The sequence below is a fragment of the Chiloscyllium plagiosum genome, chromosome 25 (assembly GCF_004010195.1).
Source record: "Chiloscyllium plagiosum isolate BGI_BamShark_2017 chromosome 25, ASM401019v2, whole genome shotgun sequence".
NCBI lineage: Eukaryota > Metazoa > Chordata > Chondrichthyes > Orectolobiformes > Hemiscylliidae > Chiloscyllium > Chiloscyllium plagiosum.
This window is the reverse complement of record NC_057734.1, coordinates 15619495-15637206: the sequence shown is the minus strand read 5'-3', so window position 1 is coordinate 15637206 and position 17712 is coordinate 15619495. Positions and strand designations below refer to the sequence as shown.

Here is a 17712-nt window from a genome sequence, read left to right as displayed (position 1 = left end):
CCTGCAGATGAAGTCGGCAGGAGCATCGGTGGTCACCCCTACCTCAAACATCCTGCAGGAGGAAATTTCTACTGCCTGCGCTGCCATAACTCTGCACTTAGTCTCCAAAACAAGAACACCAAGTAGCTTACTTTGTTTTAGGTTAGAGGAGGAGGGAGGGTGGGAGACAATACACATGTAGTGTCTCGGGTTCCTTCTCCACTCAAATAACAATTACTTACCTTTCCGACCGGCTTTGCGCTCCGACTTCACTTCCGCCCAGCTCCCGCCGCTCTCTGCTGCAAAAAGCTAAGGATTCTGAAGTCTCCATTTTGAGAATCTCATTTCCATTACTACTCTGACTACTGTTGCCCAGCCAGTTCTTTATCCACTAGCTAGTACACCTTGGACCCCATGCAACTTCACCTTTTCCATCAGCCTGCCATGTGTAATCTTATCAAATGCCTACAGAAGTCCATGTATATAACAACTACAACCCTTCCTTCATTGATCAACTTTGTCACTCCCTCAAAGAATTCTGTTAAGTTGGTAAGACATGACCTCCCCTACACAAAAACATGTAGCCTATCACTGATAAGCCCATTTTCTTCCAAATGGAAATAGATCCTCTCCCATAATATCTTCTCTAGCAGCTTCCCTACCACTGATGTCAGGCTCACCGGTCTATAATTACCTGGATTATCCCTGCTACCCTTCTTAAACAAGGGGACAACATTAGCAATCCTCCAGTCCTCCATGATGTCACCCGTGTTCAAGGATGCTACAAAGAGATCTGTTAAGGCTCCAGCTATTCCCCCCTCGCTTCCTTCAGTAACCTGGGATAGCTCCAATCTGGACCTATCCACTTCAAAGCTTTTATAAATTACCCAACACTTGCTCCCTCCTTACGCTGACTTGACTTAGAGTAATCAAACATCTACTGATGCAAAGTACTCGTTAAGAATCTCACCCATTTTCTCTGACTACACACATGACTTTCCTACTTTGTCCTTGAGTGGGCAAATCCTTTCTCTAGTTACCCTCTTGCTCCTTATTTATGAATAAAAGGGATTTTCCTTAATCCTAATTGCTAATGATATTTCATGACCCCTTTTATCCATCTTAATTTCTTGTTTCAGATTGATCATACATTCCCGATATTCTTCCAAAGCTTTTTTCTGTCTTCAGTCACCAAGACCTTTATGTATACTTTCTTTTTCCTCTTAGTTAGTCTCACATTTTCATCTGTCATCCATGGTTCCATAACCTTTCCATTTCTATCCTCATTTTCACAGGAGCACATGGTTGAATCTAGTAAACATCTCAAGTAGATTCCATCATTGAGTTATCTTCAAGAATGCAAGTGGAGATAGATATGTTGTCCATTGCTGGTTTTATTGTTGAATAGTCAATTGCATAATACCTCCAAATAAAATTTCAAATTGTGTATATTGATTCATAAGTTGGTATACTTTTTCTCATGCAGCCTTCTGCCATTGTGGATGAAGCTACCTGTGCAGCCTGTGATTTCAACAAACCAGGTGCATTCTGCCAACGCAAGATGACCTGGACATGGCGAGGAGAGTTTAGTAAGTACAAATAATCATAAGGATTGTCTCTGGCATATAGACTATCTCTCGCATATCTTGCATGAGTTAAATATAGTGTTTGGAACTAAGGGAATTAAAGGATAGGAGGGAACAGGCTAATGAGTTGGTTGATCAGGGTAAACGGTTGAAGCAGGCTTGAAGGGGTAAAAGGCCCTCTGCTTATTTTCTACATTTCACTAACCTATAACAACTTAATTTCATTTTATCCTTGCATTTTTGTTGTACAGGACTTCCTGTTTTACTGATTCTATGATTCTATGAAAGCAAACATCTACTGATGCGCAGCATGCATTGTACTTAAAATGACTTACCCCTCTGAACCTGGGAACCTACTTAAGACATTTTCCAAAAGTCCCATTTAGTGGAATGAATATTGATTAAAAATGGTTTCCTCTTTGATGAAAGTCCATTTAAAATTACGTTCTACTAAAGTAAACGTCCTCCTCAAGATATGCGTTGCTATTGTTACATTTCAGATCCTTCAAATGCTGTTCTAATTCTATGATTCTGGTAATTTCATAACAAAACAACTTAAGTCATGAAAGTGTAACAAAAAGTCCTCACCATGGCCCTTGAATAGGATACGATCATATTTTCATTTGGGTATTATTTAAGCCCAAACTCTGATTATATTTGAATTTTTTTTGTATGCTCCAGGTCTGCCATCAGTTTGTCAATATAGAATTTTAATCCTCGTTGAATTTATAACTTGTATTAAAGAAACTTGCTTCGACTTTTACATAACTTGTCCCCGTATTGTTAAAAATTCTAGTTTTGGCTTGACTTTTCCTATGATGTGCAAGTTATTCCAAATGTGATGCCAGTCCTTGATTAACTCTACTGGCTCCTTATGTCCTCCTTATTCTCCTCCTTCATATCTCCATATAGATTTGTCTTGTTTTTCTTCAGCAGACCCCTCTCAGGTTGTTTGTTCCGTTATGCGTCCAGATACACTTTGGCTGCATGACCTACTCTACCTTGCCCATTCAATCCTACTATTGGCAGCAATTCCTTCAAAATGCCACGTACCTCTGTAACAGTTTTGGGTTTTTCTCTCAGCCTTCCATTTTTATCTGTTTTCTCCTTTGTACCTTCAAAAATAAGAAAAACAGAAAAGATGCAACTTCTGTATTTCAAATTGCAGTTCATTTAGTGAAAGAGTTGTGGAAGCAGTTACTATTTTGTAAAGCATGTGAAACTTACTCGAGATTATTGGTCAACTTTAACTATTATTTGAAAAATAAAATATATTCTCTGTTTATTTTACCTGGCACACCATTCATTCAGACTTACTGAGATTGTAGCATAATGTTATCATAAAGATTTAAATTCTCCCAAACAATGATTTTCCAAGAACACAAATATCAGCACGGGTAAAGCATGATCCGATCACCTAGCTTCACCATTCAATACGATCATGGCTGATTTTGCACTTCAGCTCCATTATCCTGCCAGCATCCCCCCAACCTCCCCCACCCTCAACCATGTGCACACCCATATGCACCAATGTTGCTTAATTTGACATGCTAATTTTGCAATTTATCTTTGTAGTGCCAGCCTCTCGCAGTGAATATCATCGTATTCAACAGCAGCTTGAGTCTGAGAAGTTCCCACCTACTTTCCCAAATGGACAACCACAAGCTTTCCATGAATTATCCCGTGAAGAGCAAGCCAAGTATGAAAAGAAACGATTGGCAGGTAATACCAACTCAACAGTGTTGTTCATGATTCAGTCTCGTCAGTTTTATATGTTTGAATTTCTTATATTCATATGTATTGACTACAGGCATGCTTTGTTTAAAGGTTATGAAGCCACCATAATCATAGGGAAAAAGGTTTGGGTGTAATTGACCAGATAATATCACAATACTTTTTTACATGCATAAAAAGGAAGAGAGATCACAAAAGGAAGAGAAGCAAAGCCAACGTAGCCCCCTTAGAGAATGAGTCAAGGGAAAATAATAATGAGAAACCATGAATTGACAGTGAGTTGAGTAAATACTTTGCATCAGTTTTCGTGGTAGAAGCACTAATAGAATTCTACAAAGCTAAATCAAGGGGCAAAATGGGGAGATGTTACAACTACAGCAATTGTTGCTGCTGAACCTAATTGGACTAAAAGCCAAAAGGTCTCCAAGCGTGAAGATTGGCATCGTATGATGTTGAAAGAAGTTGATGCAGAGATAATAGGTGTGCTAGTAGTAATCTTCCTTCGTTGTTAAAGGAATTAAGTTTAAAAGCAGGGAGGTTATGTTGCAGCTGTACAGGGTGCTGGTGAGGCCACACCTGGAGTACTGTGATTTTCTTACTTGAGAAAGGATGTACTGGCACTAGAGAGGTTGCAGAGGAGGTTCACTAGGTTGATTCTGGAGTTGAGGGGCTTGGCTTATGAGGAGAGACTGAGTAGGCTTGGATTATATTCATTGGAATTTAGAAGGAAATCGATGAGATAGAAGTAGTGATGATGTTTCCACTGGCAGGTGAAACTAGGATGAGGGCATAGCCTCAAAATTAGGGGGAGCAGATTTAGGGCTAAATTGAGAAGGAACTTCTTCATCCAGAGGGTTGTGAACCTATGGAATTCCCTGCACAATGAAGTAGTTGACGTTTCCTCATTGAAGGTTTTTAAAGCTAAGATAATTTTTTGAACACTAAAGGAATTAAGGGTTATATTGAGACGGCAGGCAAGTGGCGCTGATACCATGAAAAGATCAGCCCTGATCTTACTGAATGGTGGAGCAGGTTTGAAGGGCCAAATTGCCTACTCCTGCTCCTTGTTGTTATGTTCCAAGGATCGGTGGATTTGGAAAAAGTCCCACAGGATTGGAAAACCAGTGTAACACCCTTATTCAAAAAGGGAAGCAAAGAAAAATAAGTAGCTGTAGATCAGTTAGTTTACCATCTGGTATTGGGAAAATGTTAGTGTTTATTACAAAGGATGTAATAGCAGAGTATTTAAAAACACAATATGATCCAGCAATTCAGCATGGCTTCTTGAAGGGGAAGCTGTGTATGCTGGTACTGTGCCTTTGAGAGATGTGTCTTGTGCTGTTTCTCTTGCAGAAGGGTGTTTCCACAGTAGTGCCGAAATGTCTGCTGCAGACAGGCAGGTGGCAAACAGTTTTTGAGTTCTCAGAGTATTATTTTCTAAAATAAGTCAAAAGAATCATAAATGGATGGGGTCAGGGCTTTGGCACACCCAGGAAAGTTTTTAGTTTTCCTTTCAGTTAATGTGAAGGTTTCTGCTGGCTGCTGAGCAAAAACCTTGAATTCCTGACTGCTACAGTGAAGTCATGGATTAAAATATAATCTTTTAAAATAAAATATTATGAAAAATGTTTATAGATAAAGCTTGTTTTACCAGTTATAACTACAGCATCAGATTATTAATTTATGGTTCCTTGACAGGGGATTTGGATCTGCTATTGGATTGCTAATTTTAGTGTTGAGTAGATGTTAGAAAGTTAGCAGAGCCTCTGCATGGCCTAGAAGGAAGGGAGAGTAATACCCATTTAAAATTATAAGATCCCAGTCACTCATTGATTTAGTATATTGTATCATGGATTAAAATACAGACCCATATCCATAAATTCAACTTAAAAATCTAAAAGGAGCAGATTGTTTCCTCCTTCTGCACTGGAGAGAGAGAGACGGAATGTTATAGGATGTTACTTATCATGGAACAGTTGATGATTAGTGGTTGAATAATACCTTATCTTGTTAAGTATTATAACTTCAAGTTTTACCAGTTCTCTTTTTTATCATATTTTAACTGTGTGGGGGTAACTATAAGGTGTGTTTTGATTAAGGCCTAATAATGGACCAATCGAATCACATGTAAAACACTGCACCTTGTTCTTTCCTTTAAATAAATATATAAATTCAGGTCTAGGCTGTCCTCTTATAATACTTTGTGGAAGGCGTCTGGTCCATAACACATGCCTGAAAGCAAAATAAATAATGGGAAACTAATTGATGTAATATATTTGGATTTCCAAAAAGGTGTTTGATAGCTACTATATAGAACTACTAATTAAGATAGTGTTGGGGTAGTCTATTAGCATGAATAAAGGATTGGCTAACTAACAGAATTAGGACAAGGGACATGCATTTTCAGCATAGTAACTTGTAATGAATGGAATGACACAGGAATCAGTGCTCAGGCCAAATTGTGCACAATATAAATTAGTGACTTGGACGAAGGAAAAGAGGAGCTGAGTGTTACTTAGCTTAGAAACACTACAGGAAATGACAGCACGGAGGGATTTGGGTGTCCTTGTGCATGAATCGCAAGAAAAAACTAGCATACAACTTCAGGTAACAGGCAAGAAACATGGAATGTTTGAAGGGAACAGAGATTCAAACAAAGGAAGACTTGCTTAAACTATATAAGGCACTAGTTAGACCTATTATAGTAAACTGAACCATTTTGGCCTATTTATCTAAGGAAAAAATATCCTAGCATTGAAGATAGTCCAGAGAAGATTAATTAAATTGATCTGAGGTATGGAGGAATATTTTGTGGTGAGTAGCTTTGGATAGTACTCATTAGAATTTAGAAAAATGAGAGGCAACCTTATTAAAACACAAGGGTCTTAAGGATCTTGACAGTGTAGATGCCGAAAGATGATTTCCCAGAGAGTCAAAGAGCAGAAGGTGTAATCTCCATGTAAGTGGTTGCCTAGTTAGGACAGAGATAAGGGGAAATTTCTTCTCTTGGAGGATCGTGAATCTGTGGAATTCTTTGCAGCAGAGGGCAGGAGAGACTAACTATGTCCTTAAGTATATTCTACGAACGGTAAACAGGTTTGTAATCAGTATGGGAATCGAGGGTTAATGGAAAAAGGTAGAAATGTGGATTTGAGGATTATCAGATTAGTCGTGATCTCATTGAATGGTAGAGCAGTCCTTTTGGGCCAAATGGTCTATTTTGTTTTTCCTACACCTTATGGCCTCCTCCCAAGACTTAGCCTATGATGAACAAAAAGTATCTAGTAATAAGATAAATTGTAGCACTCCAAAAACTACTCTGGTTGAAATCAGCCTAGTTAATATATTGTATATTGCAAAATATAGTTGGTGAATGCTGCTGATACTAAATAGAAATGATCTCAAACATTTCTACCTTGCTAGAAAAATGTGTGCAGTCCCTGCAAGTTCTACAGTAATGCACTCTCTCCATTTATTTTAGATTATTGCCGCAAAGCTTACAAAAAAATCCATATTACCAAAGTAGAGGAACGAGTAACTACGATTTGCCAACGTGAAAATTCTTTCTATGTAGATACAGTACGAGCTTTTCGTGATCGACGGTATGAATTTAAAGGTTCACACAAGGCAAGACTTTACAATTTCTTGACTTTGTTTTTTTTGTGTTTGAAGTCTTGTAATTCAATATCATTCCTTTACAAATTGGTTACAATGAATTTTAAATCTGCAAACTTCTAACTACAACTAAGTTCTGATTTTCTTTGATTCATCTTAACTACGTTTTTAACTTTGTCCATTAGTCTTAATGCATATATGAGTTTGCTGCCATTGTCTTTAAATTTAAAAGTTTTGAGCAAGGGCTTGATAGATAAGCCAATACAGTACTGAGAATGTGTTCTACGTTGGAAGTATCATCCTTCTTACTTGATGCTCGTCTATTTTCTGCATTGGCTCAGGTCACTGCATTTGAAATTAATTGTATGTGAAACATTTCGCTAAGGCTTGTACTCGACTTTTATTTTCTAGGTTTGGAAGAAAAAATTGTCTGCTGCCATTGAATCTGGAGATGCTACAGAAATCAAGCGTTGTAAGAACATGGAAATTTTGTATGAGTCTCTGCAGCTGGCTCACAAGTGTATTCTAAACTCCTTCTATGGCTATGTCATGCGTAAAGGGTTCGTAACCAAATAAATATTGATGAAAAATGTTTATAGATAAAGCTTGTTTTATCAGTAATAATTAGGGCACCAGAATATCAATTTATTGTTCCTTGACAAGTGTGAAAATAGATAAGTCCCCTGGGCTGGATGGGATTTATCCTAGTATTCTCTGGAAAGCTGGGAAGGAGATTGCAGAGCCTTTGGCTTTGATCTTTATGTCGTCATTGTCTATAGAAATAGTACCAGAAGACTGGACGATAGCAAATGTTGTCCCCTTGTTCAAGAAGGGGAGTAGAGACACCCGGGTAATTATAGACCAGTGAACCTTATTTCACTGGTTGTGGGTAAAGTGTTGGAAAGGATTATAAGAGATAGGCTTTATAATCATCTAGAAAGGATTAATTTGATTAGGGATAGTCAGCACTGTTTTCTGAAGGATCGGTTGTGCCTCACAAATCTTAAGTTTTTTGAGAAGGTGATCAAACGGGTGGATGAGGGTAAAGCTGTTGATGTAGTGTATATGCATTTCAGTAAAGTGTTTAATATGTTTCCCCATGGTAGACTATTGCAGAAAATATGGAGGCATGGGATTGAGGGTGACTTAGTGGTTTGGATCAGAAATTTGCTCGCTGAAAGAAGACAGGGTGGTGATTGATGGGAAATGTTCATCTTAAAGTTCAGTTACTAGTGATGTACCACAAGGATCTCTTTTGGATCCACTGCTGTTTGTCAGGTGGATGAGGGCACAGAAGAATGGGTTAGTAAATTTGCAGATGACACTTAGGTCGGTGGAGTTGTGGGCATTGTGGAAGGATGTTGAAGGCTACAGAGGGACATAGATAAGCTGTAGAGCTGGGCAGAGAGGTGGCAAATGGAATTTAATACAGAAAATCATGAGGTGATTCACTTTGGAAGGAGTAACAGGAGTGCAGAGTACTGGGCGAATGGTGAGATACTTGATAGTGTAGATGAGCAGAGAGATCTCAGTGTCCATGTGCATAGATCCCTGAAAGTTGCCACCCACATTGACAGGGTTTTAAGAAAGCTTACAGTGTATTAGCTTTAATTGGTGGAGGAATTGTGTTTCTGAGCCATGAGGTCATGTTACAGTTGTACAAAACTCTGGTATGGCCATACTTGGAAGTATTACATTCAGTTCTGGTCTCCACATTATAGAAAGGATGTGGAAGCATTGGAAAGGGTGCTGAAAAGATTTACTTAGATGTTGCCTGGTCTGGAGGGAAGGTCTTATGACGAAAGGCTGAGGAATTTGAGGCTGTTTTCGCTAGTGAGACAAAGGTTGAGAAGTGACTTAATAGAGACGTACATGATGATCAGAGAATTAGATAGGGTGGACAGTGACAGCCATCTTCCTCGAATGGTGATGGCTAGCAAGAGGGGACATAGCTTTAAATTGAGGGGTGATAAATATAGGATTGATGTGAGAGGTAGGTTCTTTACTCAGTAGTAAGGGCATGGAAAGCTCTGCCTGCAACAGTAGTAGACTTGCAAACTTTAAGGGCATTTAAATGGTCATTGGATAAACATATGGATGAAATGGAATAGTTAGATGGGCTTCAGATTGGTTTCACAGGTTGGCGCAACATCGAGGGCCAAAGGGCCTGTACTGCACTGTAATGTTCTATGACATTGGATTTGCGTCTGCTACTTGATTGCTTATTTTAGTGTAGATTTGATGTTAGAAAGTTAGTGGAGCCTTCAGTTTTTATCTATGGTATAGAAGGAAAGGAGAGTAATGCCCATTTAAAATGATAAAATCCCAGTCAAACATTGATTTGGCATATTGTATCATGGATTAAAATATAGACCCATGCACAAAAATTTAACTGCAAAGCCAATTAATTCTGGGTTTAAAATGTTTTGTTGGTTCAGGTCTAGATTTATATTTAAATTTATAAATTTGATTTGGAGATGCCGGTGTTGGACTGGGGTGTACAAAGTTAAAAATCACACAACACCAGGTTATCGTCCAACAGGTTTGATTGGAAGCACTAACCTTCGGAGCACTGCTCCTTCATAAGGTGGTTGCGGAATACACAAAAGTTTACAGTATAATATAACCGAAATTATACATTGAAAAATACCTTCATTGTTTGGTTAAGTCTCTCATCTGTTAGAATGACCATGTTAGTTTCACTTCTTTCATATATATATAAATCATAAAACATTTTTTAAAAGTTACATTCTCAGATTAACTTTAACAATTGGTGTCAGCCCAGATAATATTTTGAAGGTATTAGCCCCCTGTGTGCTGTTGTCTGTGCCATAATATTTCGACTGATTCTAATTTAAAAAATGAGTTAACAGAGTCTTACATGGATTCATGCAGTTTTTGAGCAAAGTGCCATATAACTCTGCAAGTACAAATTTATATGTGTATGTGGGTTTGTGTGTGTGCATGTGTCTGGGGTGGGAGGGGGGTTGTGAGTAACTCTGCAAGTACAAATTCACCCCACAAACTTATATGTGTATGTGGGTTTGTGTATGTGTGTGCATGTGGGTTTGTGTGTGTGTGTGAATCCATGTAAGACTCTGTTAACTCATTTTTTAGATTGGAATCAGTCTAAACATTATGGCACAGACAACAGCACACAGGAGGCTAACACCTTCAACATATTATCTGGGCTGACACCAATTGTTAAAGTTAACCTGAGAATGTAACTTTTAAAAAAAGTTTTGTGATTTATATATATGAAAGAAGTGAAACTAACATGGTCATTCTAACAGATGAGAAACTCAACAAACAATCAAGGTATATTTCAATGTAAAGTTTTGGTCACATCGCATTGAAAACTTTTGCTATAAATTCTGTGTCTTACAATTGTGTATTCCGCAACCACCTGATGAAGGAGCAGCGCTCCGAAAGCTCGTGCTTCCAATTAAACCTTTTGGACTACAACCTGGTGTTGTGTGATTTTTAACTTTTTAAATTTATAAAGGTTGTGAAGGCATTGAGAGGATATAGGAAAGGTGTAAGGAAATGGTTCCTGGCATCACACCTTAGCTAGAGGATAGATTTTGGAAGTTGAGGCTATTTTGACTGATGAAATGCTTAAGAGCACATTTAACAGATATTCAAATTCAAGAACAATCTGGACATTGTGCATAAACAGAAACATCTCTTCACCAGAAAGATTGAGAATCCGACTTTAAGGAGTAAGTGAGAAGTGCAGATGCTGGAGAGTCAGAGACGATAAAGGTGGCGTTGGAAAAGCACAGCAGGTTAGGCAGCATCCAAAAAGCAGGAGAGTCAATGTTTCGTGCATAAACCATTCCTGATGAAGCCTCTTTCTATTCAATGATCCTGTGAAATTATGCCATTACTCACTGCTAAAATGTTACTATAAGGAAGAAGCTTTTGTTCTCCCCTCAATATCTTAAATGTGTAACGATAATGCTACTGCTGAAAATGAAATCTATTCTCAGGGCTTAAAAGGAATTATTTTCTATCAGTAAATCTAATTGCTGTTCTTTTTCCTTTTGGCAACTCAACAAAATAATTAAATCTGTCTTTCCATTATCTTGAGTCTTGATACATATCTATTACAGCAAGACTTTTGAAAGATGTTTCATCCCAGATCTTAAAGTTGGATGTGATTAACTAACTGACTGAAATGGAAGATTTATCTGTTAAATTACTAAATGTACAATTAACCAAATATGAATTACTGATGCTGCTTTTGATTTGGTCAATTAGTTCCAATGAATGATAGCATCAAGCTGGATTATTGTAGATATTGGCAATAAACACAAATCAAAAGACTTCAAGTATTTTAAATTAGTTGAAATTGGCATCTTGAATATATGTCACGAGCTGAATATAAATATATCAGTCAGAATAACATTAAAATATTCTAAAGCTACATAACATTAAATAATGTTGAATGCAGTGCTGTGTGTTGCTTAGAGTTGAGAATGTGGTGCTGGAAAAGCCCAGCAGCTCAGGCAACATCCGAGGAGCGGGAGAGTCAATGTTTCAGGCAAAAGCCCTTCATCAGGTTCCTATAGTTTTCCAGCACCACACTCTTAACCCTAATCTCCAGCATGTGCAGTCCTCACTTTCAACCTGTTGCTTAAAGTTGCCCAGTAAGTTTTAAATTCTTGAAAAATCTTTTCTTCGAGTCCTACTTTGTGAAGTGCCTAATGCTGAAGTCTACTTGAATTTTTAGGTCAGGCTTTCTTAATCTCTTCAGTGCCTGGATTCTCTTGAAATCCACGTAAATTACAGGAAATGCAATTAATTGGTACCACCTACCTACTGTCACTGCTCAATTTCAACCAGGTTTATCAACCAGCTTTTCTGCAGGACGTGCAAACCTTGAATCATTCCTGGTCTCCTGTACGTAAATGCCTTGTTTTAATCCAGTCTCATTTTCCAGAGTTGTTTCTGTCACTAATCGCAGTGATATAAAAATTTGTTGTTGCTTTTTAAAATTTTGACTTGATGTGATTAGTTGAACCGGGAAATGATGAATGAAAATATTTTTGGTGAATTATCCTCTCTTAAAAACTGAGGTAGAATATATACTCCACAGAAATGTATATTCTGACACCTTGATATTAGAAGGGTGACCAACAAAATATCTGCTGATTTGCTTGTTCTTTTGTTATATAGACTTGTACATTGCTCTAGCCCACAGTTTACATTTGCTTGTTTTGTCACGTTTATACGTAATTGACTCTGCTCCCACCTATGATAAATGTAGTAATGTATTTTATAGCCACTAGGGTCAGACTGCACCAGTTTAAAATGGTCTTTGTAGCTTCAGTAGAAGCTTTAAAACTGCTCTAATTAACCTGAGGAGGATACTTCACTGGTTCTGAAATTCTACTTGCTCCTGAATATAATCCAGGGAACTTTTTTTTTGTACTGCGCTCTTCACAGGGCTCGTTGGTATTCCATGGAAATGGCTGGGATTGTCTGTCACACTGGAGCCAATATCATCACACAGGCCAGAGAACTGATTGAACAGATTGGGTAAGGGAGTAGTAAAAAGTGAATTTCATGGTTGTTAATTAACGTTTAAATCCTTCTCTTCTACTTAGAACCATCCTGATGCTGAAATTGGTGAGATGCAGGTAGGAGGGCTGATCAGTTCAGTTGGTTAAACAGTTAGTATATAAATCTAGTTAACCCCAAGACTCAGGGTTTGATTTCCAATCTGGCTGAGGGAGGCTTGAGTCCTATCTCTTCACCTTCTCCATACTTAAAAAAAACATGGCATTTTGTAGTAGTTTGGTAAGGAATCATCAAGGACCTGCCTTTGGACAGATGATTGAAGACAAAGTGCAAATAGCCAAGTCAGGACACTATGTCATCATAACTGAAACCTGCACACAAAAGGCTGGACTGAGTACTAGATATTTCTGGGGTGAGGTTTTTTTTTGGATGGTAGGGTTTCCTGCTTTGTCAACCTAGAAGTCAACAAGGAACACATTCCCATTGATACCAGTTGCCCTGCAATCACTTAATGTTTGGCTAGAGGCATCAACTCTGTTGCTCAATTGAGGGGATGCCCTGTTGCAGAGAGTGCTAGTCTCTCTGATTGGCTGGTCCGTCTGTGCCCCAGTAGCAGTGGTATCCAGGACTGTGACCAGAGTCTGCTACCAGATAAGTCAATGTGGACCTGCAATAGAGTGGGATGTTGTGGTCCAGGAAAATAGAGAGAAGAGTCAGAGGTTTTGATGGAAAGACTTGTTGGGTGGATGGGGATGGGAATCTGTTGTGGAAAGAAGGCTGTTGTTGAAGGTATACCCAAGGCGCAGGAAGGGACATTTGTTGGTCTCCTGTCCTAAATGCCTTCCACCACATCCACAGTTAAAGCCTGACAGGAAGTAGCCTTTCAGTAGTCACTTTTTGCCCATAGCAGGCCACAACTAGGACAAGTGCAAGAGGGCTCACTTAAGCCTCACCATGCCCTTTGAAGTAGTAGACAGGCTAGGGTAAGCATGAGCACAATGAGAATGTCGCTCAGGAAATTTTATGTGACTCAGCCTGCAAACCTGTCTGCAGGGAACTATAAAATTCTGCTCAGGTTAGATAGGGTAGACAGTGAAAGTCTTTTTCCTAGGATGATGACGTCAGCTTGTACGAGGGGACATAGCTACAAATTGAGGGATGATAGATTTAAGACAGATGTCAGAGGCAGGTTCTTTACTCAGAGAGTGGTAAGGACGTGGAATGCCCTACCTGCCGATGTAGTCAACTCAGCCACATTAGGGAGATTTAAGCAATCCTTGGATAAGCACATGGATGATGATGGGATAGTATAGGGAGTGTAGTTCACAGGTTGGCGCAACATTGAGGGTCGAAGGGTCTGTTCTGCGCTGTACTGTTCTATGTTCTAAGTACAAGGAGTTTGGAAAAAGAGGAAGCAAAGCAAAGGGGCAAGGTGAATGGGGAATATTTTGGAATCGAAAGGGAAATTTTGTGCAAGGAGATTGAAGACATGGTTGAAATACTAAATTAATACTTCGGTGACTTTTCGACTTCAGGTATAGCTAGGTTTTATAATGTCTTCTGGAGTCATAGTCATTAATTATGTGGAAAGAGGCCATTTGATAAAGTTCAAGCTGGCTCCCAGACGTCATAAAATTCTCATTTCTCTCCTTAAAAGTATACTAGGACACTGTTCCTTATGCCACAATAACAGGACTATGGAAAAAGGCTGGAGAGCAAGTTCAGCTGAGTGTCTCATGCAGAGAGTTGGCAGTCACATTTCTAGTCTGTGACTCCTACTATGCTGTAATCATACAATGATATTATCTGAGCTTTCCAGTTTAATTATTTCTAGAACAAAAGACAATAGATTATGGCTGACATCAAGATTCTTCAGGAATTGATAGAATTTGTAATTTTAAAGTTAATTGCAGTTTCTTGAAATTAAGATTCTACTGGTAGAAATACTTAGGAAATTAAAGATAAATATGAAATGCCATCATGTCATGTGCTCTGGTTGAAGGAAAGTCATTGGCTCGTTGTCTGCTGACTTGACCTTGAGCTGGTTTCTTGAATATTTTTGTCATTGGTGGTTTACTATTGGCCCCTCCCCCACTTGTGGACAGAGCATGGAGCCAGCTCCCAAATCCCACTCTGAACTACCATGATTCTGAGTGACCTTGCACTCAAATGGGGTAAGAGGGGAATTAATGAAAGTGAATTGGAATCGGAGTACACTAACATTTGGGCTTGCCTGAGGGAGGAAGTTTTCCTGACCTCAGTCTGTTATTAAATGTGATAAGGTGTGGCTGTTTTTGTAACACAAGGAAAAGAGTGTCTGATTTTTATCCTATGTTAAAGTGTAGTATTTATGACATCAGCTCATTTTCAATATGAAGAAAGAGCACTCAACTGATTTCTTTTTGTTAACAGACGACCCTTAGAGCTGGATACTGATGGTATTTGGTGTGTCATTCCTAACTCTTTCCCAGAGAACTTTGTCATCAAGTCAAACAATCCTAAAAAACCCAAGGTTACAATCTCTTACCCTGGTGCAATGCTTAATATCCTAGTGAAGGTAAGGATTTACCCACTTTGGGAGCAATCTTAAATGTAATGTGATTGGAATATATGTGTTCGGCTAGAACTTTGGAGGAAGAGAATTTTGGATTGTAATGTAATTTTATACCATTCATGCTTGTTTGTATGTGAGTGGTTAGGGTTTCATTTGACGACACATAAAGAGCTACATTCGTGTAGTAAAGAGCTGTATGCTTATCATGTTTAATTTGATAACGAAATGTAAAATTCAGCAATGATGTTTTTGAGTACTATCCTTTAAGTGGCATTCTCCAGAATAGCAAATAGAGTGTTCACAATTTTACAGTTACCTGTTTTTTCTGGCTATACACATATCTGTCTGTTCAGTGTATTGAATTTGTAACATTGCTGAATGGAAGAATTAGCTTGCAGCTAAACTTTGCTTTTTGCTGCTTTAGGAACGATTCACGAATGAGCAGTACCAGGAGTTGGTGGACCCTGCATCATTGACTTATGTCACCCGCTTAGAAAACAGCATATTCTTTGAGGTTGATGGTCCTTATCTGGCTATGATTCTGCCAGCTTCCAAAGAGGAAGGAAAGAAGCTCAAAAAAAGGTAACAGAAGTAGAATTCCAATTTTCCAAGGTTGCTATGTTTTGCAAAACTAGATAATCTCCTTAACTGACCTCATTGGTTCTGAGTTCTATGGCTTGAGCATGGTGTTTCACAGCTAAGGTGACACTGCAGTTCTCCAAGTCTCATCCTACTCCCTGTGGGAAAGAATTTTTATTTCACAAGTCATTGACATTGATTAGAAGTGGATTTCTGTTGCTGACTGAACAGCAAGTCTTCCAGGCCAGTAAAGTAGTCAATAAATGACTCATCATCTTTTGGGATTTGATGTTTAGGACTTCTGTGGCTGATATCCAAAATTAGAAAGCAAAGTGGGAAGACAAAGCAGTCACATCATTAGGCTTGCTTTGATCTGAATCTGGAAAATGTAAAGATTCGTAAATTTCGTAGCCTTGGCCAAAGAAAGCAGGATTAAGAATTGTTGAAATAATGGCACATGAGAAGTTGGTGCCTGTTTTTTTTTTGCTTCTCCATCAACTCTTCAGTGACCTTCCAGTTAAACCATCACCAGTCATTTCTGTCTGAGAGAGCACCCCTACAGTTTTGTAAGACTGGTGACTTTACCGTTACTTTTGCTACCAACTGCACTGCAAGAGTTCTTCCAAAACACCGTATTGAGTTATAATGCAGAGTGTAGTTTATTGTAGTATTCTTGTGCTAAGATGAGGATGTGTCCTTTTTGAGTCTTAACTGCTGAGAGAAGCTGTAAAAAGGAAGCTATAGGTCTGAACAGATCTGCATTTTCAATGCAATTGACAGTCAGATTGTCTATTTTTGATTTCTGTCACAACTCATCCAATCTTCTGAATGTAAAGTTGTTTTGACTCAAATAGATTATGTATTCAAGCAATATAGTACACAAATTGCTAATGACAAGAAAAAGATAGCAATTATTGAAATATGCAATTAAAACATAAACAAGGAATAGAATGGTGCAATTAAATATTTTCCTTGAAAAGGCACTTAATTAGCTTCCTGCCAATTACATGACCACTTAACACACTAGTTGTTGGCCATTCCTCAGCAGGTCACCTGCTGGAAGCATTAGTGTTAGTGGGGTTGATTCTTAACATAGAACATTACAGCGCAGTACAGACCCTTTAGCCCTTGATGTTGTGCCGCCCTGTGAAACTAATCTGAAGCCCACCTAACCTACACTATTTCATTCTCGTCCATATGCCTGTCCAATGACCATTTAAATACCCTTAAAGTTGGCAAGTCTACTACTGTTGCAGGCAGTGCATTCCGTACCCTAACTACCTCTGACACCTGCACTATATCTATCATGCCTCAATTTGAAGTTATGCCCCCTTGTGCTCGCCATCACTACCGTAGGATAAAGGCTCTCACTGTCCACCGAACCTAACCCTCTGATTATCTTATGTCTCAATTAGGTCACCTCTTAACCTCTTTCTCTCGAACAAAAACAGCCTCAAGTCCCTCAATCTTTCCTCATAAGACCTTCCCTCCATACCAAGCAACATCCTAGTAAATCTCCTCTGAACCCTTTCTAAAACTTCCACATCCTTCCTATAATGCAGTGGCCAGAACTACATGCAGTACTGCAAGTGCAGCCGCGCCAGGCTTTTGTACAGCTGCAGCACGATCCCTCTACTAATAAAAGCTAACACACCGAATTCCCTCTTAACAGTCCTATCAACTTGTGAGTGTATTAGATGGTGGCTAAGGTAACTTGGCAGATTGCCTGCCAATCGGCTATGGATTTGGGGAGATGCATCTCCCTCTTGGATGTTTTGACCCTGGCAACCTGGCCACTCAGATTGTCAGCTTCTGGATCCTAAAGTTTAGCCAGTAGAGACCTACTCTGGAGGAATCTAACCTGATAAGCAAGGTTCTTATGAAGCTAAGGTGAGGGCACCCCAAAACATCAATCTATGCCCCCAAGGTTGTTCCTCAACCCAAACGTAGCAGGTTCCATGGTTTACAAGTTGAGAAGCTAGCCACATTTTTTGCCTGCCAGAGCATGCCGAGTTTAAAGCCCTTAAATGTACATTGATTGATCTCTTAAAGTTTTTTTTATTACTGGCAAGTCAAGCAACCCATGGACATTCTCACCAAACATTTAAATGCAGAGGTGGCAAGATGAAGAAATAATGG

General features: G+C 38.9%; 1 protein-coding gene across 2 annotated transcripts in view; it reads left to right on the top strand.

Moving 5' to 3' along the window:
* Nucleotides 1-17712, top strand: part of pole (polymerase (DNA directed), epsilon) — a 157711-nt gene that overhangs the window by 48766 nt on the left and 91233 nt on the right. For both annotated transcript variants that reach the window (XR_006315365.1, XM_043715574.1), the window contains exons 18-24: nt 1466-1568; nt 3141-3287; nt 6781-6926; nt 7326-7474; nt 12366-12458; nt 14853-14997; nt 15419-15576. Coding sequence is in view for 1 of the 2 variants with exons in the window: in XM_043715574.1 (XP_043571509.1) it covers nt 1466-1568; nt 3141-3287; nt 6781-6926; nt 7326-7474; nt 12366-12458; nt 14853-14997; nt 15419-15576 (941 nt within the window). In the remaining variant the exon portion in view is untranslated. The remainder of the gene's footprint in view (nt 1-1465; nt 1569-3140; nt 3288-6780; nt 6927-7325; nt 7475-12365; nt 12459-14852; nt 14998-15418; nt 15577-17712) is intronic.